Source organism: Mastomys coucha, unplaced genomic scaffold (genome assembly GCF_008632895.1).
Source record: "Mastomys coucha isolate ucsf_1 unplaced genomic scaffold, UCSF_Mcou_1 pScaffold5, whole genome shotgun sequence".
NCBI lineage: Eukaryota > Metazoa > Chordata > Mammalia > Rodentia > Muridae > Mastomys > Mastomys coucha.
In genome coordinates, this window is record NW_022196911.1 from 54,448,038 (window position 1) to 54,469,852 (window position 21,815).

The window sequence follows — 21,815 nt, forward strand, 5'->3', positions numbered from 1 at the left end:
AAAAAAAAAAAAAAAAAAAAAAGAAAGAAAGAAAGAAAGAAAGAAAGAAAGAAAGAAATTAGAGCCAAACAATATTCAGAAATTACCTTTAAAAATCCACATAGATTGAAAGAATGCATACTGACTCACATGCACACTATGTGTGTGTATGTGTGTGTGTGTGTGTGTGTGTGTTGGAGGCCAACTCAGGCATTTGCATGCAAGCCCTCTGAATCTGAGCCACACCCACAGCCAACATATGCTTTTTTTAATTTTATTACTTTAAAATTGTTTATGTATATGAATGTTTCCCTGAATGTATGTATGTGAATTACATTTGTGCCTGGTACCCAAGGAGGTTAGAAGTGGGTATCAGTCTCCCTGGAACTGGAGTTACAAATGTAAACCATCACTTGGGTGCTGTGAACAGAACCCAGTTCCTATGCAGGAACAGCAAGTGCTCTTAACCACTGGGTTATCTTTTGAGCCTCCTTTTTTTAAAAAAAAAAATTTTTTTTACATGTATGGGAATTTTGTCTGAGTGTATATATGCATGTGCACCATGTACATGCAGTATCTGTTGAAGCCAGAAAGAGGATGTCAGATTCTCTGGAACTGGAGTTACAAACAGTTGTTAGCCACAATGTCAACCATGGGAATTGAACCCAGGTCCTTTGGAAGGGCAGCCAATGCTCTTAACCACTGAGCTATCTATCTCCTTGTTTTATTATTTTATGTGTATGGGTATTCTGCTTGTGTATATGTCTGTGCACCATATGAAGGATGCTGAAGGAAGCCAGAGGGTATCAGATCTCCTGGAACTGGAATTACAAATGGTTGTGAACCACCCTGGAAGTGCTGAGAACAGAGCCTGGGTCCTCATGAAGTGCTTCCACTGCTCTTAACCATGAGCCATCTCTCCAGCTACACATGCTACTTTAAGTTCATTTATTGTTGCCCTTTGAGACAGGGTATCTTTGTGTAATTCTGGAACTTGCTGGGTAGACTAGATGGCCTCTGACTTGAAGATACCTGCCTATCTCTGCCTCCTGAATTCTAGGATGTAAGGCATAGACCACTGAACTTGGCTAATTTCTTCAACACCTGTCGTTCCCCACAGACCAAAACCAGCATCTACAGACTGATATGTACACCATCTTTGCTTTTAATGAGAAGAAACAGCCTCCATGTCCAGCCTTACAGAGACAAGATCTTTGAAAGGAATTTACAATCATCTGCACTAAAATGAAGCATACCTGTATCTAACAACCTCCTCAGACAGCGGGGAACATTCTACACAGCACTTGGAGCTTCCTGGAGAGGTGCACCCTGGGATGCCTTGGCACACACTTTGAGAAAGACAGCACAAATGTAAGCAGAAGGGGCTGTGCCCCAGGGGCATGGATGTGTAGGGCTGACAGGAAGGAAAGAAATGACTCAGCCATATCTGCTCCTGGAGCTGTCCTTGAAGAATGAACTTCCTTGACCTTGAGCTCTGGTCTCCAACCCTCCTAAGTCCCTTAGCAGCCATCTCTGTTAGACACACCTGTCTGTGTAGATTGTTCTGTCCTGTTGATGGTGTGTTCCTTTCTTCGTAGCCGGCGAGCTTCCTGTTCATCTGGAACTGCTTTTCCTCTTACACCTTCCTTCCACAACTTTGTTTCTCCCTGCTCCCCACCCCCACCCCTTCTTAGGAACCAACAACATTACAACTTCCACAGCCTTGTCTGTGGCCATCATTGACATGGCATGTCTTTGTGGCGGGGGAGGGGGGGGCTTTGCAAACAACGCTTCCAACTTGAGATGATCTATCTTTGAGACTCACCTGATTTTGCCTTCTATGCAAAGATGCTTGTACAGTCGATGTCTAGTCTATACCCCGTCCCAGCATGCATTGTGGTTGTTCCCAGCCTATGCAGTGCTTGATTCAGACTGGACTCTTGCTTTCTGTCTGGCCTTGTGCTGGGCAGGTACAGCCCCAGCAGCTGTTCCACTTGTGGTTTTGTGTCCACCAGCTGTCTGGATGTCCGCTTCCTCAACTGCACCCCTTGCTTGAGCATCTTTATCCTGCTGACTTATCTTGGTGTGTTTCTCCTATCAGATTGCTCATTTCTTACCTTGGGCCCACCCTCTTTCCTCCCTCCCTCCCTCCTTTCCTTCCTTGCTTGCTTCCTTCCTCCTATTCTTTCTTGTTTTTTTGTTTTGTTTTGTTTTGTTTTGTTTTGAGATAGCACCAAGGTCCTGTAACCAAGGCTCGTCTTGACGTAGCTTTGGATGACTTGATCCTGATGCTCCATGTCCGAGTGCCTTATTTTCTTAGCTTATAGTAATGCATACAGTCACATCCTCCCTCAGCCTTTATCCAAAGTTTTACTTTCTGTGGTTTCAGTTCCCCACAGTCACCAAAAGTCCAGAAACACTGTAGGGGGAAATTCCAGAAATAAACAATTCATGAATTTTAAATTTCCCTCCATTGTGTTCAGGGTGGTGAAATCTGACTCTGTCTCATATAGAATGGGTATCATCTCTTTATTACCCGCTAACATACCTACACTGTGGACTTTACCCTCTCCTTAAGACTATGTTCTGAGATTGACTGTGCTTCCATTTAAGTGATCCTCCCTTTACTCAAGAGCTCCAAAGAGTAGTGACGCTAGAATTCAAATATGTCAAAGAGAAGCTAGAAACTGTTTCCCTTAAGAAAAACTGGCAGTATGCTGGGATTGCCAAGGGCTACATAAGACTGAGTGGTCTGTCCTCAGAGCTGAGAGGAAAAAAATGGTTGTTTATTTTGCATTTGGTTGTTTAGCTCCTAGTATGCCCAGTTTATAAATTCAACTTCATCACAGGTATGTGAGGGGAAACTAATATACATAGGTCTTGGTGGTTTCATGCATTCATAGATACTGGTTTCATGCATTCATGTGAGTTTTTTTTTTTTGTCTCCAAAAAAACTTGGACCTTCTGTGCAGATGTGTGGCATCATGGATTTCTACACATAAGACAAACCCAGACAGAATCTCAGAGCAATGGGTGCAGGACACCAGCCTCCGCTTGCCTGTGAAGCCAGCATCACATCCCCTTGTCATAGGTGAAGCACCAGCTGTGAAATCCAAGGGCCCAAGCATCTGGTTGGATAGAGCCCTTGAAGTCTGGAATTCTGTGATCCTCAAACCAAAGGGTCATAGCTGGGGAATCACAGAATAATAAGAAAATGAAATTTGGAAATTTAAAAAGAAATCACAATGCCAAGGCTTTCTGGAGCCCTAGGCTTGCGTCGCACGGGGTCAGAATGCATAGATTCATGTTTGGCATTCTGATTCCCAGGCTTTTAGCAGGAAGTTGAAGGCTTTAGGCCAACAGAGTTCTGCTTTTCAGTCAATACTGCCACCATGTGGAGATGCTCAGGGTAGAGTAGCTTAGTGTAGGTGTTCCTTTGGGAGTGAAGCAGGATCCCTTTAGTTATGGATTTTGTGGTGTCTCCTGTCAGTAATCCCCACAATCCCATGGCCCACGTCAGGTTTTGCTTTGTGTGGGTGATGCATTCCATGACAGTGGAGACCATAACTCCTCCCTGCCGTGTGCCAAGCTCTGTGTTGATCAGGCAGGTTATTCCCCTTGGTAGATACAGGTGTCACCATCCTTGACCTCTAAGTCAGCCGACATTCCTGTCCTACCTAGCTATAAATGTGCAGATAGAGTGGAGCCAATCTGCTAAAGAGGCAACAGCGAGTGCATGCTCGCCACAGCACCATTTACAGTGGCCAAGAAACAAAACCCAAGTAGCTGCCAACTGAGGAATGGATAAACAAAGTGTGGCCTGCTATATTATATCTGTCAGCCATAAAAATGGGTGTATCTTGTGATATGAATTGGATTAAAGGATGGAATACAGAACAATTAAGCCAGTCACAGAAAGACAAACATTGTATGTTCTACTCCATATTGGGAAGCTAAAAAAAGTTTATCTTAAAGAGGAGCTGTGTTTACAACACTGGGAAAGTCCCCCTTCCACTTGGGGTTCTCCTAGCCTCAACGTTAATAGGCCAGACCTGCCTCGGGGGATACAGAGGGGTCATTGGAGCCCAAGGGAGAGGTTTTCCCATGCAGGTTGATTATGTGGACTCCGTTCTTAGGGAACAGGGGTATGGGGCAAGGGGTAGACAGTGGACAGGGAAAGTCACTGGCCAGTCGACTTATACATGGACTACATCTTTCTTGGTTGAGGAAGGCTAAGGTGTCATGACCCTAACCCTCCATTTTCAGCTTGTGGATGAGTCATTCAAGGGCCGGGGAGAAAGCCAGATATACCTTTAGGATGTGAGCTCAGCTTTGAGACCCTTCTGTCTTCACAGCCTCAGAAGTTGAGGGCCCAGCTTGTTTTGCCCAGATCAGAAACTAAGTTGTGGACCTCACCTGGCCAAGATAAGCTTGGTTAGGGGCAGGTGTAAGAGACATCTGCAGGGGTGGGTGCTTGGCTAACCCTGACTCTGTCATCAGGAACATTTCCAGCCCAGAGCTAACACCGGGGAAAAGATAATGACATGGGGTGATGGGAAAGAAAAAAATTCCTATCTGAAGAAAGTATGACAGCGCCATGTGATAGAAACGTACAAGACACCTCACCATTAGCGCTTGCTGTTTGCACACTACATCCCAGCAAAGCTTGGATGACAAGCTCCACTCTTGTCTACCATGTAGCCCCTGCTCCACCCACTACAGTGTGGTCTGAACTTGAGTCCTTGGCACCTCCAGACGCTCCATCCATCTCCTCAACCTGTCTCATTTCTCTGCAACTGTTTCTCATTAGGGTGGGCTATACCTTTCCTGCCTTCTCTTGCCTCTTGAATTATTTAGCCTTTCATCCTATAGAGAATATCAAAGGTTTATTTTGAAGCAGTTTGGGCAGCTGAAAATCTAGTGTTAGGCAGCCATGCTGGCCTCTGGAGAGGGAAGTTGAAATTACGACAGGAACCTGTATAGGCAGAAGAGATCTTGTTGGAAAGCAGGAGGCCAGAAAGACTGAGGGATTTAAAAAACTATGCGCTTGGACAAGGACTGTAAGCAACTCTACCACTTTAAGTCCCGGTGAACCGATCACCTTCCACTTGACCTATTTTTTTCCTTAACGTAGGGTCTCACTATATAGCCCTGCTGCCCTGGAACTCACTGTGTAGAGCAGGCTGGATTTGCCTCCTGGGTGGTGGATTAAAGATTGTGCCACCGGGAAAGGTGAACAACAACATACTTTTGAGACAGGATCTCATTCTGGAGCCCAGGCTACCCTTGAATTTGCACTCCACCTGTTCCAATCTCCTGAGAACTGTAATTATAAGAATGTTTCACCATACCCAGCCGACACTTACTGATTTCTCATTTAATGCCATTGTGGTTAGAAAAGGCACGTGTTCTATGCTGGGATTTCAGGAGTTAGCCCCCAAGTCTGGGTTAGATAGCCCTTCTTTCTTTTTTCAATTATTTTTATTTTTTTATTTGTCTGCACACCACCTTTGTGCAGTGCCTGCAGAGGCCAGAAGAGGGCATTAGCTCTTCTAGAACTGGAGTTAAAGACAGCGGCCACCCTGAGCCCAAACTGGGTTCTGTGCAAGAGCAACAAGTGTTCTTTAACTGCTGAGCTAACTCTCCAGCCCTTGGGTATCATTTCTTTTTTTCTTTTTTCTTTCCTTCTTTTCTTTCTTTCTTTCTTTCTTCCTTCCTTTTTTTTTTTTTTTTTTTTTTTTTTTTTTGGTTTTTTGAGACAGGGTTTCTCTGTATAGCCCTGGCTGTGCTGGATCTTTCTCTGTAGACCAGGCTGGCCTTGAACTCAGAGAGCCACCTGCCTCTGCCTCCCAAGTGCTGGAATTAAAGGTATGCATCACCACTGCCCATCTGGGCATCATTTCTTAATGGTCTTCAATACCACTACCTAGAAGGCTAAGATCTCAACACATAAACCTGGGAGACACACTCACCCCAAATGCAATCCAGCACTTCTCCCCAAGGGCTTCAAAGGCTCCTTCTGGACCTCCCCAGAGAAGACAAATCAACCACAGAGCGGGGGGGGGGGGTGTTGGGCGAGAGCCCGGTCAGCAAGGCTTCTGCTGTGCAGGAAGGACCAAAGGTCACATCCACACAGAAGCCAGGTGGGGCAAATTTAATCCCAATGCTGGGGAGACACTAGAGACAGGGACAGGCAGACCCTTAGGTACAAAGATGCACGGTTGAGTTGGAGAGTTGGTCAGCTGTAAAGAGTGCCTTTTGCATTTGCAAAGAGCATGGGCTGGGCTCTCAGCACCCACCTGGCAGGTTACAAGCTGTCTGTGACTCCAGTTCCAGGGCATCTGATGCCCTCCTCTACCCTCTAAGGACATGCATGTAGGCAAAACACTTATACATGTAAAATCAAAATAAATAATTTTTAAAAAAGATTGCTTTATTTATGAGTACACTGTAGCTGTCTTCAGACACACCAGAAGGGGGCATCAGATCCCATTACAGATGGTTGTGGTTGCTGGGAATTGAACTCAGGACCTCTGGAAAAGCAGTCAGTCAGTGCTCTTAACTGCTGAGCCATCTTTCCAGCCTTGAGAGTGACCTTTGACTTTGTCTTCCATAACAGCCAGACAGATCAAGATCAACCCTGGCAATCAAAAGATCTCTCTCTCTCTCTCTCTCCCCTCAGACACAGAAGGACAACTGTATGAAACAGTTGAAAGAAGAAAAAAAAACCTATTGATAAATGCAGCAACATCGTTGAGGGCCAACGGGGCTTCACGCTGAAAGGGCAGCTGTGGAAGGTGTGTATTCATCACTTAGGCAGAGCCTGTGATCCGAAACTCTCTGGATGAAGCAGGGTAGGATGGTGCACGGCTGTCATCTCAGCACTTGAGCTGGAGGCAGGAGGATCAGGAGTTCTAGGACAGGCCGGAATAAGAAAAGAAACAGAGAAAGAGAGGGGTTCTGGAAGGAGATATGGGGATTCACTTCCCAGCATGCAACTCGGTGCTCAGTGCTGCATAAGATGGCACAATGCCCAATGAATCCCAGTATCTGTAAAGAGAAGCAGGAAGATCAAAAATTTAAGGTCCTTAGCTACAGAGTGAGGTCAAGGACAGTAAGGAAGGGAGGGAGGGAGGGAGGAAAGGGAAAAGGAAAAAAAGAAGAAAAGAAGCAGATAGAAGGGCCTTTCCAGGTAAAGCTAGTCTATGGTTTGCCAAAGAAGGCAGAGTCAAAGGCTGTGAGAATATGGTGAGGGGAACAGCAAGAACAGGTGCCATGACATCTGTGGATGGGCTGGTGTTGTTCTCACTGTGTGCTCAGCCAGATGTGCTGGGCTTCAAAGCAAAGATCACCGTTCCCTGGGATGCAAAAGGTAAGACTGAAAGTTCCTGCCTGTCAAAGCAAGCACTGAGGAATCCAGCGATGAGATTCCCACCTTCACAACAGAAGATTAGAAAGCCATTTTCTGCACCCTAGCCAGCACCCACAGAAAAACAGGGCCTGGGTGTTGTATCTGGAGTCTGAATACTGTCTTGTAAAAACAATTTAATAAAAGTCTTGCACAAGAGAATAAAACCCAACAAATTTCTCACACTCATCTCCCAGAGGATATAGTGGTGTGGATTAATGTTTTTCTCACCATGTCTGCCTTCTGCTTGGCATCTGTCCCAAGCCAGGTCTTGGGCTGGTGCTGCCTAGGTTGTAGGTATGCACATGCTGGCTGGGACCGTAGCCAAGATGCTGGCTGGGGCAATAGTCATTCTCTTACTGAGCAGCAGGGGGCAGTGTGGCTTTATAGTTTAGCTTCCCAGGCTTGGCTCCAGCATAGCCTAGTGTGTGTGTGTGTTTTCTCTCTCCCTCCCTTCACACACACACACACACACACACACACACACACACACACACACACACACCACATCACACATCACACCACACATTATCACAGCCATGAGCTCATTCTGTCCATGTCTGGCAATCTGGGTGGATTCATTTCTCCTCACACTCTGTCCAGCTTCATTTCAAATGACTCATGCATGGTTTTGCCTTTTCCCCCAGGGAGACCCCTGCCCAACCTTCTCAATTAGGCAGTGTTTCCTGATAAGTGGCCCCTTGCCCCACTCCTCCCAGACCACCCGAGATTGGTTCTCCCGGTGTCTAATGCCTAGTGAATATACAGGACAGTACAAAGGCCACCACCTTAACCTCTTCCTGCCCAGTGTGGGTCCCGATGTTCTCTGTCTACTCATATTATGCAGCCCTAGTCTTGGGAAATGGCAGCAGAGTGGTATTGGGTCCACAGAACCAAACCCTCTGTGAAATGGGATAGACCTAAGACAGTATTGTCACCTGTCCCTCTCAAGCCCCTTGTATTCTCAGTGGATGGCAGTGACATTTTAGGACCCTGAGAATCCATGTGAGTCTAGAACATGGGCCCAGTAATCCCAAAAAGATGAGCTGGCCATTTCCTTTTCTCTCATGGTTGGTCACTTTGGCAAAAGACCTAGAGGCAGGCTGAGAGAATACTAGGCAACCAGCAGGGCCCTTTCTCAAGGGGACCTGATCTTCCCTTAATTTGGGGGGTTCTGGGCCTGTAAGTGAGCTCAAGCCTAAATAATCCATCAAAGAGCTGCGACTCAGCTTGGTTTTGATCTCTGGATTGTGAATACAATGGCATCTGGCTCCTTCCTTGTAATTTGGATCTCTGCACAGGCCTAGCTGGTCACTGGGGGAGACGACAGTGAGTCTTCTGGTCCCATATCCCAGAATGGAACCAGAAGGCCACTTGGCTATCAACCAGAGCACATGGGAAGGAGACAGGCCGGCCCTTCCCACACTCTGCAAAGCTGAGAAATTACCTACATTGGGGAAGGAAAAGTGGTAAGGAAGAAAGAGCCCGGCTGTAAGAGAGAAGAGGAGCTGGGCTGTGGTGGCGCATGCCTTTAATCCCAGCACTTGGGAGGCAGAGGCAGGCAGATTTCTGAGTTTGAGGTCAGCCTGGTCTACAGAATGAGTTCCAGGACAGCCAGGGCTATACAGAAAAACCCTGTCTCGAAAAAAAAAAAAAAAAGAGGAGAGGAAGAGGAGGGCGAGGGTATCCCTTCCTCAACTGCTGCATGTCCTTGGGCACGTGAGTTCTGCCAAACTCAGAGGCCTCAGTTTATTACCCAATGCTTATTAATAGCTCTTCTATAGGAATTTGCTTTTTATCTACTTAGTGGCTCCTTTGGGCATTGCATTTTGACAAATGCCAGAAAAGCCCTCTGGTTCCATTTTGGGCTACGGGGCTTCCTGGACCTGTTAACTCCAGTCCTCCGTGCCCTCCTTCCTGAGCTTTTCTCTCCTTTCAGCAGAGACACAGACATGTGTGGCAGACCCTCCATGGGGCAGGGGCCCTCTCCACCCTGATGCTAGGCTGACTGGAGGCAGTTTGGGCAGATATAGTGGGCCTGGGGTGCTCCTTTGGGAGAGCGTAGCAGTGCAAAGCCCTATATGAAGAAGCACGTCAAAGGTTTGTGTGGGAGAGAGAGGGGACACCTTGGCTTCCCTATGCTAAGGAACAAGGCTGCTATAGCCCTGGGTGAGCAGCATGCAGATAAGCGTGTGCTGGGGGCACTGTCTCCTAAAGTCCTGTTGAAGATGGGACAGAGGTGGTTATCTCCACCGTCTATTGATATCACCCTATCTATGGAAACAGAAGGCTAGGAGAAGCCCTAAGACCTAGATCTGGCATTACCTTGTGCCAGCATGAGTCCTGCCGCCCACATGCCCTGGTTGGTCCCCTGGAGATGGGCCAGGGTTCTGAGTTGGACAGGTCATTTAGACATTAGGCTACTTCTACCTCCCATTACTGTGGTCAGACCTACCCCAAACTAAAGCAGAACTGCCTCCAGCATGTAAAAGGTGGGTCATCCTCCTCTGCAAGCACCCCATCTCCACTGATGTCCAGGGCTGGCACCAGGCCTCTCTGTGCCTGGGCTGCCCGACTGCTGCCTCCTTCCCCGGCACTTGCTGGGTGGCCGAGGTGCCAGCTCCACTCTCACTGAGTATGCATCGCCTGCAGTGCCTGGCGACACTCGTTTACAATCTCACACATCATTTTTCTTGGAAGCAATGTCGTGCCTTTAAATATGTCATCGCTCAGGGTCTCCCGTCTCCTGCTTCGTCCTAAGATTGGGAGCCAGGCCTCCAGGTGGAAGTCCCCCTGATGCTGAGGCCCTCCCAAATGCTGCGATGGCTGGGGATGCTTTCTGGGTTCATTTTGCTGCAAAAGCACCATTGGATGGCTATTCGGGGTGTAGGTGGGTTCCGAGCAATGGGGAGCGATATGAGTCACTGACTGTAGTTAAATGGGCCTCTGACGGGGAAACCAAGGCTCAGTGAGGAAGTGATGGGCTCTTCCGACCCATTACCCAGCCACACACCCACCACATATGGAAGCTTTTCAGTCAGGACAGGGTAATTCACTTGGGTGGTCCACACCCACAGGAGTAACCTGCTTGGCTCTGACCAGTGGGGAGGCTGATGTGATTTTTTTTTTTTTTCACTCATTTCCTCCTCTGCTTTCCTTTGGAGCCCTGACAGGTGGCTGAGCAGTTGCTGTGCACAGCTAGACAACTCAGCCTCCCAGAGGAGCTCAAAACCCTCAGACTTGGAGGTCTCTGGAGCCCCTCTAAGTTCAGAGGGTGCTGGCTGGTAAGGAGGTTTGCCTTCCAGGGAGTGGAGCTCGCCCCTGCAAGCCCAGGTCAGGGAGGCACTCTAGTGCTAGAGGTCCCTGAGTTTTGTTAGCCTGGCTCTGGTGTGTGTGGGGTCACTGTCTTGCAAGAAGTGTGTCTCCAGCACGGAAGGTGGACACGTAGTAGGCATGTGGACCCAATCATTCAGTCCTATTCTCCAGCACTTTGAGTGTTCCTGAACAAGCCGCCCCTCTCCCAATGTCAGGGGGCTTGTAAGCAGTCTCTTGGGTGCCCTGGGCACGTGTGTTTCTCTGCGTGTTAGTTCAGGTTTGACTTATAGACAGTTCAGTCCACGAAGGTGAGTCACAGCTCTGAACTTTCACCCACCAGTCACCATGCCGGCCAGCGGTCCCCTTCATCTTCCACCCTGTTTGGGGGATGAAGTCCCTGGGTGTCAGTGATATCTGCAGCTGGTAGTCAGAAGATCCCTGAGGACCATATAGCCCCATTCTCAGGTCCAAGTCGGCTACAGCACCCGCTCTGCAGAAATGCCTTTTTGGTCTCCCTTCGAGAGGTCGACCTTCCATTCCTCCAGCCAGGGCACCCCAGCTTTCAGCAGTGGCTCCCCCTTGGCAACATGTTAGCCACCCCGCTCGGTAATCCGGTGGCTAACGTCGCCTCCAAGCCACCCACCCAATCACTACCCCGTCCAAGCACAGTCGTCCAAGTTTCTCGGCTCTCGGATGTCTTTCCCGGCGGCCAACACCCGGCCCCCAACTGTCAGGAGACACCCCGAAGCTCGCACTTGTGTCCCGGCTGCAAACACCTAGCCCCGGGGTCTAACCCTGCTCCGTCTCCGGGTCCGGTCCCACCGCTCCCTCTGGCTCCGTTACTCCACCGGGGTTCCCACCGCGCCACGTGCCCAGCCCTCCCCACGGCGCGTCCCAGGCCCGCCCCGCGAGCCGAGCGGCTCGCCGGCGGTGGTGGCGGCGGCGGCGGCGGGCGCGCAGCTCGGATTTCGGCCCGCCCCCGGCGCCGGCGTGACCCCTCCTCCGGGGCGCGGGCGGGCGGGCCGGGCCCAGCTGGCCGGCGCCCCGCCCCGCGGCCGGGGCTGCGGACGCTATAAGAGGGCGGCGGTCGCGGCGCGCCCTGCGCGGAGCCCGGAGCGCGATGGTCAGCCGCCGCGGCGCGGCAAGATGCTGGATGGGTCCCTTCTGGCGCGCTGGCTGGCCGCGGCCTTCGGGTTGACGCTGCTGCTCGCCGCGCTGCGCCCTTCGGCCGCCTACTTCGGGTAGGTGCCCGCGGCGGGCGGCCGCGCGAGGGCGGGCGAGGGCGGCGGGGCCGGACGGGGGCATCGAGCCCGGGGCAGCACTCGCCAGGTGCTCGGCGGGGTACACGGGTGGCTTGGAGTTGTTAGTTGGCAGCGAGCGCGCCTCTCGGTTCGCAGGTCGTTGCCCGCCGTGCGCCCTAGAGGTAGAGGGGCCGGTGTCCCCGACGGGCTTGCGCGGGGCCGCGGTCCACCGTGACTCCCGAGTCGCCGCCGCCGCCTTAGGCCGCGGTGTTCCTGCCAAAAGGCTGGAGCCTCCCTGGCCCCTGCCCACCACCCCCCTTCTCTCCTGGAAAAGTTAATTTAACAACAACAAAAAAACACGTACAAAATCCAGATGTTCCTTGCACTGAGCCCCAAAGGGGAGAAAAAAACCCTCCAAGCTGGAGAAATTTATTTTTCTTGTGCTTTCCTCTGGCGCTCGCCCGAGCCTGGCCCCGACCTCGGCCCTCGGGAACACGTCTGGGAGACCTGACCCCGGGAGGTAAACGCCGCCACTGTCCCACCGGGTCGCCGCCCGCACTCGCTTGTCTCTATGTTAGCAGTTTTGCCGCGTTCTTGGGCGCGTCTCTTCGCCTTTAGTTCCTTTCGTCCCTCCCACTCTACTGCTTTCCCAGGTCTGGGATGCCTGAACCCAGCGATCTTTAGAGGGACACCCATTGCACTTTGAGTTCTCCAAGGTCCTGGGTGGCATCATGCATGGCAGCGCCCAGCTTTCTCTGCCCTCCCTGCTTATCACCCCTGCGTTCCCTCTCTGGGATCCCTGGTTAGCCCCTCGGGTCGCAGTCCTGGTCCTGGGTGCTCTGGACTGCGCCTTGGGCCGCCGCCCTTCGCCGGTCACCTGTTCCCTCGCCCCTGGCTGCAGTGCCCGCTCGCTGCGGTGTGGCCGGCAGAGGGCCCCGTTGGTCTAGGAATCTGGCACCCGCCAGGGCAGGGAGAGGCGGCTGGGCCGAGGAGCCCTGCAGGTGTATCCTGTTCTCAAAGAAAATAAAATATTTTCATGGGAAAATTTCCCTTTGTGTTTTTCTTTCTCCTCCTTTCTCCTCTGTCTGTCCATTTCTTCTGGGTTGTCTTCCAGGGTCAGTTCCATGTCTCGGTTCCCAGGGTCTCCCCCACCCTGGCTCCCCTTATCCAACCCCTGGGCCTTGGCCTGGCACGCCCCTGCACGCCATCTGTGCAGCCCTAAGCCTCACCCGCGGGCAAGAGGGAGGGCTGAGGATGGCCGTCTGGCCACAGGTCCACGGTGAGTCACAGCAGCCCATCAGCCAGCTGTGCCTTCCTCTCTTCTGGCCCAGCCAGGCATCTGACACGCCCTAGGCTTGCATGAGCGGCTACTTTGCTCCTCTGGGATCTCTGCTGCTGGCCTTGTGGCCCTTGGGTTCAGAATCTACAGGTGATGGGGCTAGAGTCCTGGCCGCACTGCCTCCCATCCATCCCTCTCTCTCACTCTTGATTAGCTGTCTCTACTTTACATCTTGGGAAAGTTCTCTAGCTTGGCTCCTGTAAGAGTGTTGGAACTCTGGTTCCGTGGCAGGGTTTAAGTACAGGTCAGCTGGCTCCCAAGCAGATACTGAAGACATCAGTATTGCTATGGCTTGGGTCAACCTTACTTAGCTCTCTGTCTCAGAGCACCCATCAAGGAAAGCTGACGATGCCTTTAAGCGCTCCTTTTCTGCAGCTGCCTATTAGATCCACTGTCTGGGCTTGGAGGAAGGACCCCAAAGATGGGCAGAGTGGGTACCCGGTGAACTAAGAACCGGGGGAGGCCTGGGAGAATAGGCTAGTTGATTTGGGTCTCTCTGAAGTCGATTTCTGAGGAGTATGTATGTATGTATGTTGAGGGGCACAAGATGAGATGTATCCTAGGCTATTCTGTGTCCAGTGGTCCCACCCCTTCCCCAAGCCAAGGGAGGAGATGCGTCTGGAAACCCTGAAAGGCCTGGCAGGACTGGAGCTGGGGGGTGGGGGTGGGGGCTGAGGGTGCGCCTGTGAGAATGTGGTGTGCTCAAGTGTCCCTTCCTAGCCCAACTGGAGAGGGAGTAGGGAGAAGGAGCTGGAATCTGGGGCTCTCCTCTCCCTTCCCCCTCTCCAAAGCTCTGCCTGGCACGGAGGCTCCCAGGCAGGAACACGGCTCCAGTTACAGCCCAGGAACCCAGAGAGGAGAGGCTGGCCCCGGGGAGGGTCACGTGGCTACAGGAGCCCTCCCCACCCCCTCCCAGTGCTGCAACCCAACCCTACAGCTCTGGCTGCCCTTCCCTTCTAGAGGCCTCTGGCCACCCTGCTGCTGGACCCCTCTAGGCTGGCCACCAGCCATGGGGAAGGGGCTCCCCTCTCTTCTTCCCTTGGCTCAGCTTTTCATCCCAGTCCGTTCAGCAGATCAGCAGGTGGCAATTCCATTAGTTTCTCCCAGAGCTGCTGACTGCTACCCGCCTGCGTTCCTGGGGCCAGCCGGAGGTCACATGTGGGTTGGGGACACAGACACAGACCCTCTGAAGGCTTCCCTCGCCCCCTGCCCCTCCCTGGGAATTGGTGGGTGAGAGGATTGGCCTGAGCAGCAGACCTCTGGAACAGACCTGTGACTCTGTTTCCCTGCTGGGTTGCAGAGGCCCCAGACTGAGTGGAGGTAGGGGTCAAGAACTGCAGCAGTGAGCTAGCTCTCCAGAAAGGGCCTCTGGGAAATTGAGGGGTTTTCACCTTGTTTTGTTTTTTTAAACTGGGAAGGTGCATTGTGAACCTTAAGACTGGCTTTTCTTTCACTCCTCAGTTTCAGCCATATGCATCCTATTTCTCCCAGGGAATGCCTGTGTGTCCCCTTCTGAAAGGTACCGTAGACACTTGGGACCACTAGGAACTGCTGGGCCTGAGTGGTATCAGAGCCTACCAAAGCCCTCTTTTTTGGTTGTTGTTGAATATAACTCCCATCCTGAGAAACTCCCCAGCTCCGCAGTTTGGGGGGGGGGTATATTCACAAAACTGTCAGCCATCACCACTATCTAATTCCAGAACATTTTCCTCACCCCAGAAACCTCATACCCACTCAGCAGTCACTCCCCGCTCCCCTCCCTCCAGCCCCTGGCAACCACTAATCTTCCTGTCTCCATGGATTTTCCTATTCTGGACTCCTCGCAGAAGTGGGACCATACGCTCTGTGGCCTTTGTGTCTGGCTTCTCTCATTCCGTGTCATGTTTTTGGAGGCTCATCCGTGTTGTAGCGTGAATCAGTGTCTCGCTCCTTCTTATGATTGAATTGATTACACAACAGTCTTTCTTTCTTTCTTTCTTTTCCTTAAACCCTGTTAGTTGATGGCTACTTGGGTCGTTTCCACCTTTTGGTTATTTCTAGTAATGTTGCTGGGAATGTCACTGCTCGTTTCTTTTTTCCTTCCATGTATCTGTGTTTTGGTTTGGGGGTATTCACTGGGGGAGGGGGAGTCCTATCTAGACGTGGAATTGCTAGGTTCCCCCAGGGAATTCTACTTTACACTTCTTGAGGAACTGCCAAAAGGTTTTTCCCAAGTAGTTACAATATTTTATATCCCTCCCATAAATGTACAGGGGTCCAGTTTCTCCATGTCATCACCGAGCGCATTCTGGTTTCTGTCATGGTTGTTTTTTACTTCTAGCCATCCCAGCGGGCGTGAAGCGTGTCTCCTTGTGGGTTTGACAGCGATGACATTGATTGTCTCTTGCACTCTTCTTGGTTGGTTGGTTGGTTGGTTGGGTTTTTTTGTTTGTTTGTTTGCTTTGTTTTGTTGGAGATAGGATCTCTTCGTTATGTAGCCCTGGCTATCCTAGAGTTCGCTATGTAAACCAAGTCGGTTTTCAACTCAGAGAAGTCTGCCTGACTCTGTCTCTGGAGTGCTTAGAGGAAGGGGATTAAAGGCCATGGCTTTTGCAGGCTCCTTGACCATTGGCGAGCCTCCATTGGAGAACTGTCTGTTCAGTTCTTTTGCCCTTTTCAAAGTTGGGTTATCTGTGTGGTTGTTGTTGTTATTGTCGTATGAGAATTCTTTACATATTCTGGACCTCTCCTGGACAGAGAAGTTTTATTTCTTGACCGGAGCACAAATAGAGTCTCTCATCCCTATATACAGAGATGGTGGCAATCCGTAGGTGCCTTTCTTGTGCCTGCCCCAGCCTCGGTGTAAGAGTGGAGGGGGTATCCTTTATTTATGAGAACCCTATGTGGGGTTCAAGTCTGGGTATTCAAAAAAATGAGAAGAGGAAGATCCCCTCAGGTCAAAAGGTCAGGTGGCTGTCCCACCCATCATTCTTATCCCGGAGCCTGGATGGCAATACCTGTGGCCATTGGCCCAGGCCTGACAGCTGTTTGGACAAGGGGCATCCAGGTAGCTCCTAGAGGAGTCAGAGGAGCCTGGGAAGGTTTCCAGGCAGCACACTGGGTCTGAGGTCACAGACTCTCCAAGCTGTACAGAGCCCTTCACAGTATGTGTCGGGGTGGAGGAGAGGTTACAAAAAAGTCAGGGGTCTGGGTCCAGCCATGAGCTGAGTAGGCAGAAGCTGGGCAATCCTTACTGGAAGGTCAGGTCTAGTTAGCTGTAACTGGGGACAGGTATATCCGTAGAACTGCTAAGCTCACAACACCCCAGGATGCTCACAGGTCAGCCGAATGTGGCACCCAGGTAGTGGGCCTTTGTGGAGCAGAAGTGAACAAGACAGACTGGCCTTGGCAGCCTCTGCCAAGGGGCTCTGTGGGTGAGACCTTTTGGCAGAGGATTAGGGGAAATCAAGAGGTGGGTGAGGGGAGGAGAGCTCCCTATGCCCTACTGAGATGGAGTCAGCCTTCCTCTGCAGCTCCCTGAACAACTTACCTGAAGCCAAAGACCTCCCAGGTAGGCTGTGCGGCAGGTGTGGTATGGGCCCCAGATCACCCTCACTCTGAATTGGCAATCTCTTAGACCCTCAGCTCCAGCTGCCCTTGAGCCTGCATCTGCAAGTTCCTAGAATTGGGGGGCGGGGGCTTTGCCTTTGATCCCAGCACAGGCCAAACCCAGACCCTCCTCCCCGCAACCCCCAAGTCTAGGGTGCACAGTGTTTCTTATGCTGCCTCACGGGAATGGGAAGTAGTGTTCAGCAGGAGTGTGGTGGGATTTAAGGTGAGGCCAGCCTGGGCCACCTGGCCCCCCTCAGCTGTGTGAGCAGATGTCCTGCTCAGAGCCGACAGCCGTCTGGACGGGGAGACAGCTGGCCTAATCTTGCCCCTGTCCTTGCCATACGCTCAGCCTCCTGCCTTTGTGGCTCTGGTGCCTATAGGACCCGGTAGGTGCCAGGCAGCATCTAGGTGGCCTTAAGGCACCAGGCACCTTCTGCCTGTGCCTATGCCTCCCTGCCAACTCTCAGGTTTGACCACCATGGGTAAGTAAGGTGTGCAGGTAATTTGTACCTTAGGAAAGAATGCACAGGGATAGATTCCTCCCAGGGAGGCCCTGAACCCTGGAGAGTGATGAGCTGATAAGGGTTAGCTGGAGGGGGGCAGCCAGGCCCGCCTGGCTCCTTGCTGGAAAGATGACACCTGTTGACAGGCTTCCTGCACTTGCCCTCTGAGTCCAGCCTGCCGGGCACCCGCTGCCTTTGTGTATTGTGCCGTGTGGCGGGTGCCCGGCTGGTGCCCGGCTGGCTGCAGCAGACTCTGGACAAGGCACAGTTGTCTCTGTAGTCAGGGAAGCCTCTGGCATGAACCTTGGATGCCTGTGGGTGAAGCCAGGCCCCCTGAAGCACATAAGTAGACTGTTTGGGGGGAAGCTGGGGTGGAATCAGCATTTGCTTGGCTTGCTGCCCCCTCTGCGAAGCTCCATTACAGCCCAGATGTGTCAGTCTTTCCCTAGTAACACTGTGGCATACAGGAGGGTAAGAGTCCTTTCTGAGCTGCACCATGGTGCCCTCTAGTTGAAGGCCACTGTCATCCTACAGCCAGTGGAGGACCCTCTCTGTTCCCCTGGGGGTCTGTATTGCTCATTGATCTCATGCCCTAACCTGGTCCACTACTGAGTGGAGTCCTGACTTCACCTACTAAATGTGGCTCAGAAGAGGTATGACTGGCTGCTCCAAGCTTGTGGTTCCCCAGCTGGCCTGCCACCCTACCTTCTGGCATGCCTGAGATCATTACGAGGAAGAGGGCCTGTGTATGTGGATGAACACTCATGGGCAGCTGTGCAGTGTGAGCCCCAGCAGAGTATATGTGAAAGTACACCTACGGCTAACTGCCCTGTTGGCAGGTGTCTGGGGACAGACTCACCATACACGCTGATCTGGGTGGTTCCAGACTGCCCTGCCCCCGTGACCCACAGGCCTGGCCCCTCTGGCAAGGTCCCTGCTGGCCCTACGCCCCTACCCACAGGAGGAAACCCAGCTGCCCAGCTGGCAGCCTAAGCACCTTGGGCCAGGCAGCCGGAGGAGGCGATGGAAAAGGCAAGCCGCAAGCTGCGTTTGTTTTTCATCGCAATACCTGAGGTCGGAGCAGCCAGGGGAAGTGGGCTGGAGGTCTGGCCCAGGACGAGATGCTTGCTGGAAGCTTCTAGAGCCTGAGGACATTGGGACCATCTGCATCCTGGCAGATGGGGATATGGAGATGGGAGCCCTCTAAGTCACGAAGTCTTTCAAAGCCCCAACACACAGCTGAGCAGCGAGAGGTGTCGTCCTCTAAGGGAGGACTACTGTGTGGGGTCAGGCTGGTGGCTGCGGAGGGTCCTGCAGCTCTCTGCCTGCTTCCAGTGTCAGGGCCTTATGTGAAGGCTGGTGCTGGACATGGGTGGCTGTTCTGAGAAGCTCTGTCCTCGTCTTCCTCCCAGAGGTCCGGGGCAGCACCGTGGCACCACAGCAAGCTTGCCTGTGATGGATGGGGTCTACTGGACAGCACCTTGGATCCTGGGGTGGTAGCTGGATGGTACTCGTCTATCCAGCAGTCCCCAGGAGCCTGGCTCCTCCAAGGCAGTGGGCAATGAGGGAGGAAGACTGGATGGCTGCCCATTTGCAAGCCTTTGACCAGTGTCTCTGTGGAAAACATCCCTGGCTTTATCCTGGGCATGTTGCCACCCCCAGGGACCGGGTTTGGGAGCCGGACTGCAGGAGGATGGAGGGTTAATCTCAGTTCCGTCTCTCAGTCCTGGAATTTGTTTTGATTTTGTTTCACACAGAAATTAAATGCTGTCTGGCGGAGCTGAGGTTTCCTCGGCTGGGCGCTGTGGCTTCTGGAACTGCACCCTTGGCTCCCTCCACCCTGGCCCAGGGGAGAGCTGGCTTCCTGGCAGGGTGGCCCAGGGGGTGGCCTAGCTTGTTGGTGGGATGGAAGACTGTAAGATCAACTCTGGGGGCTTGCCGTTAGAAGGGCTTGCCTTAGCTGCCTGCCCTGTATGAGTAGCTCAGGCTGGAGGATTGGGGTACACTTCCATCTTAAGCTGTCCCCAGCTCTTGGTTACCTGGCTGGTGCTCCAAGGAGCCACTCGAGTCCCTAAGCAGTCACCAGCACTGATTTCTCCAGTGGACTAGAAGAGCATCTGCTAGCTTCCTACAGGTCAGGGGGAGTCTTGGAAGACCACCTCTCAGCTTCCTGGGGGGTCAGTGCCGACTACTCTGAGGATCAGCCCTCTGGTCCTCCCGTGAGTCCTCTCCTGCTCCGGTGGCATTGCAGGTTGGAATGGCAGTTTTCTCACACGTGACCCACCATGCCACAAACTTTTTCCTTCTTTCTAGCTGGTCTTACGTCTTCCAGAGTGGCTGCAGCTTGAGTGGTGGAGAAGGTGTGAGAGCCAGCTTGGGACGCCTTGGCTACTGGTGGTGTGTGGGTGTTCCCTGGAGACCACATTGGGCTTCTTGTCTTAAGTCAGGCCTGCTTTTGGGCTGGGTTGGGGGCTGCTGTTGGATCCTGGTCTTATCTGGCTTCTAGACTGTATACTCTTAGCCACATCACCTTAGCTCTGTCCTCTAGAGTCCTGCCTATGTCTGGAGTAAAAACACCCACCAATCCATCAGAATGAGAACACCTGGCAGTATAAGTACCCCAATTTTAGTAATGGGAGCCTATGTCCTCTTGCTGAAAACAGTTGAAGCCTGATTTGTGTGTATGTACATGTACAGACATGTGTCTGTGTGAATGCATTTGTCCTGGTATTTGTGTGAATGTACCTGAGTGCGTGTTTCTGTTGCCTGTGTACACGGGTGTGTATGCACATACATGTGCACGTGGATGGTGAACTTTGAGACTGTCAAAGGCCAGTAAGGTGAAGCCCATACAGATAGACCCATAGAGATAGCAAGGAGGCTACCTATTTCTGCCTCACTCCCCCAGCACAGGTATTGTAGATGTATACCACCATGCCAGGATTCCTCTTTAGGAGTCTGACCTTCATGGTACCCACAAAGATTCCAAATGACTCCTTGAGGCTCTGGGCAGACCTCTTGTGAGGTCACCATTTACCATTTACCCACCTCCATCTTTTATACCTTATTTCAACTTGTTCATGTCAAAGACAGCAACGAGCACACAGTCAAGGGCAACCAGGCATGCATGGAAAAGCAGCCACAGACACACCAGGCTCTAGAGTACCACAGCACTCGCTCACTGCACTTAAAGTAGAGGGGTTGGGGGGGGGGAGGGAGATTCCAATGAAAGCAGATAGGCTAGGAATCTCTGTACAGAGAGAACCCACAAAAAAACTGACCCAGCAGTTTGGAAACACCAAACAACTAGGGGGGAAAAGGGCCAGTGACAGATGGATTGAGAAGCAGATTCAAAACAGCTGAAGAGAATTAGCACACTGGGAACCGGTCAGAAGAAATTACCGAGAGCTGGTGGAAAGGCAGACAGATGTGGGACAGGGGAACTGTCTCCCTGCTGAGAAGGCCCCCAAGCAGGGGAAGGAGCTAGACAGGGGTGATGCTCCAGAGGGCAGGTACTTTCCAAAATACAACTATGTAAAAGATTCAAGAAACAGTGAATGGATAAAACTCAGACAGACTAAGAGTAATTCTCATAGGAATGTATTCATGGTACATCTGTGAATGCTGAAGACAGTTGTGAGAGGAGCCAGAGAGAACAGGACCCAGATGACACGATGTTCCTGAGAGCCAAGGGGCTGACACTCAATTGGGCAGCAGACCCACCTATCCCTAGAAGTACAGAGAGAATGGCCTCTGAGAAGTGACAGGTGAGCCAGTGCCGACTGTAACATGATGTTTCCTTGGCCCTGAGCTGGACCCAAAGTACATAATAGCATATCATTGGTAGCAAGAGTGTGAACAGGTGATCTACATTAACACTGGGTGAGTGACAGCCTCCTGTCAAGGAGAGCTGAAAGTAAGGTGGGTGTTAACTACTAAACTGTAAACAAGCAGAGGGGAAATAGGGAGGAAATCCCTAAAATGAAACAAACAAAGGTTTAAAATGGTCAGGTATGTATGAACGAGAACAGCAAGCCAAGACCTTTGACCTTATAGGGTCAGGATTTCATGGTAAAGCTGAGCCAAGGGAAAGTGGTCCAGTGCAGTGTGGTGAAGGCTCCTGGTGAGACAGCCACCAAAACATAAGGATGAGGAGGCTGAGAGGGTAAGAGTACCAACTCGGGCAAAGACAGGGGGGGGATCTTAGGAGACAGTGAGGGATCTCAGGAGACAGTGAGGGACCTCAGGAGACAGTGAGGGATCTCAGGAGACAGTGAGGGACCTCAGGAGACAGTGGGGGATCTCAGGAGACAGCAAGGGACCTCAAGAGACAGTGAGGGAATCTCAGGAGACAGTGGGGGACCTCAGGAGACCGTGGGGGACTTCAGGAGACAGTGGGGGACCTCAGGAGACAATGAGGGACCTCAGGAGACAGCAAG

At 51.8% G+C, this 21,815-nt stretch overlaps 1 protein-coding gene and 1 long non-coding RNA gene across 3 annotated transcripts in view; both read left to right on the plus strand.

The window, feature by feature from the left end:
- The window catches only part of LOC116078898, a 7,551-nt gene extending 4,327 nt beyond the window's left edge, over nt 1-3,224 (plus strand). The window contains exons 2-3 of the long non-coding RNA XR_004113652.1: nt 1,100-1,350; nt 2,952-3,224. This is a non-coding gene — a long non-coding RNA (uncharacterized LOC116078898). The remainder of the gene's footprint in view (nt 1-1,099; nt 1,351-2,951) is intronic.
- Nucleotides 3,225-11,768: 8,544 nt separating this feature from the next.
- Nucleotides 11,769-21,815, plus strand: part of Wnt9a (Wnt family member 9A) — a 26,119-nt gene continuing 16,072 nt past the window's right edge. The window contains exon 1 of one of the 2 annotated variants that reach the window (XM_031354222.1): nt 11,769-11,943. In XM_031354222.1, coding sequence (XP_031210082.1) covers nt 11,849-11,943 — 95 coding nt within the window. In that variant the 5' untranslated portion in view covers nt 11,769-11,848. The remainder of the gene's footprint in view (nt 11,944-21,815) is intronic. The other variant, XM_031354223.1, reaches the window with a different exon arrangement.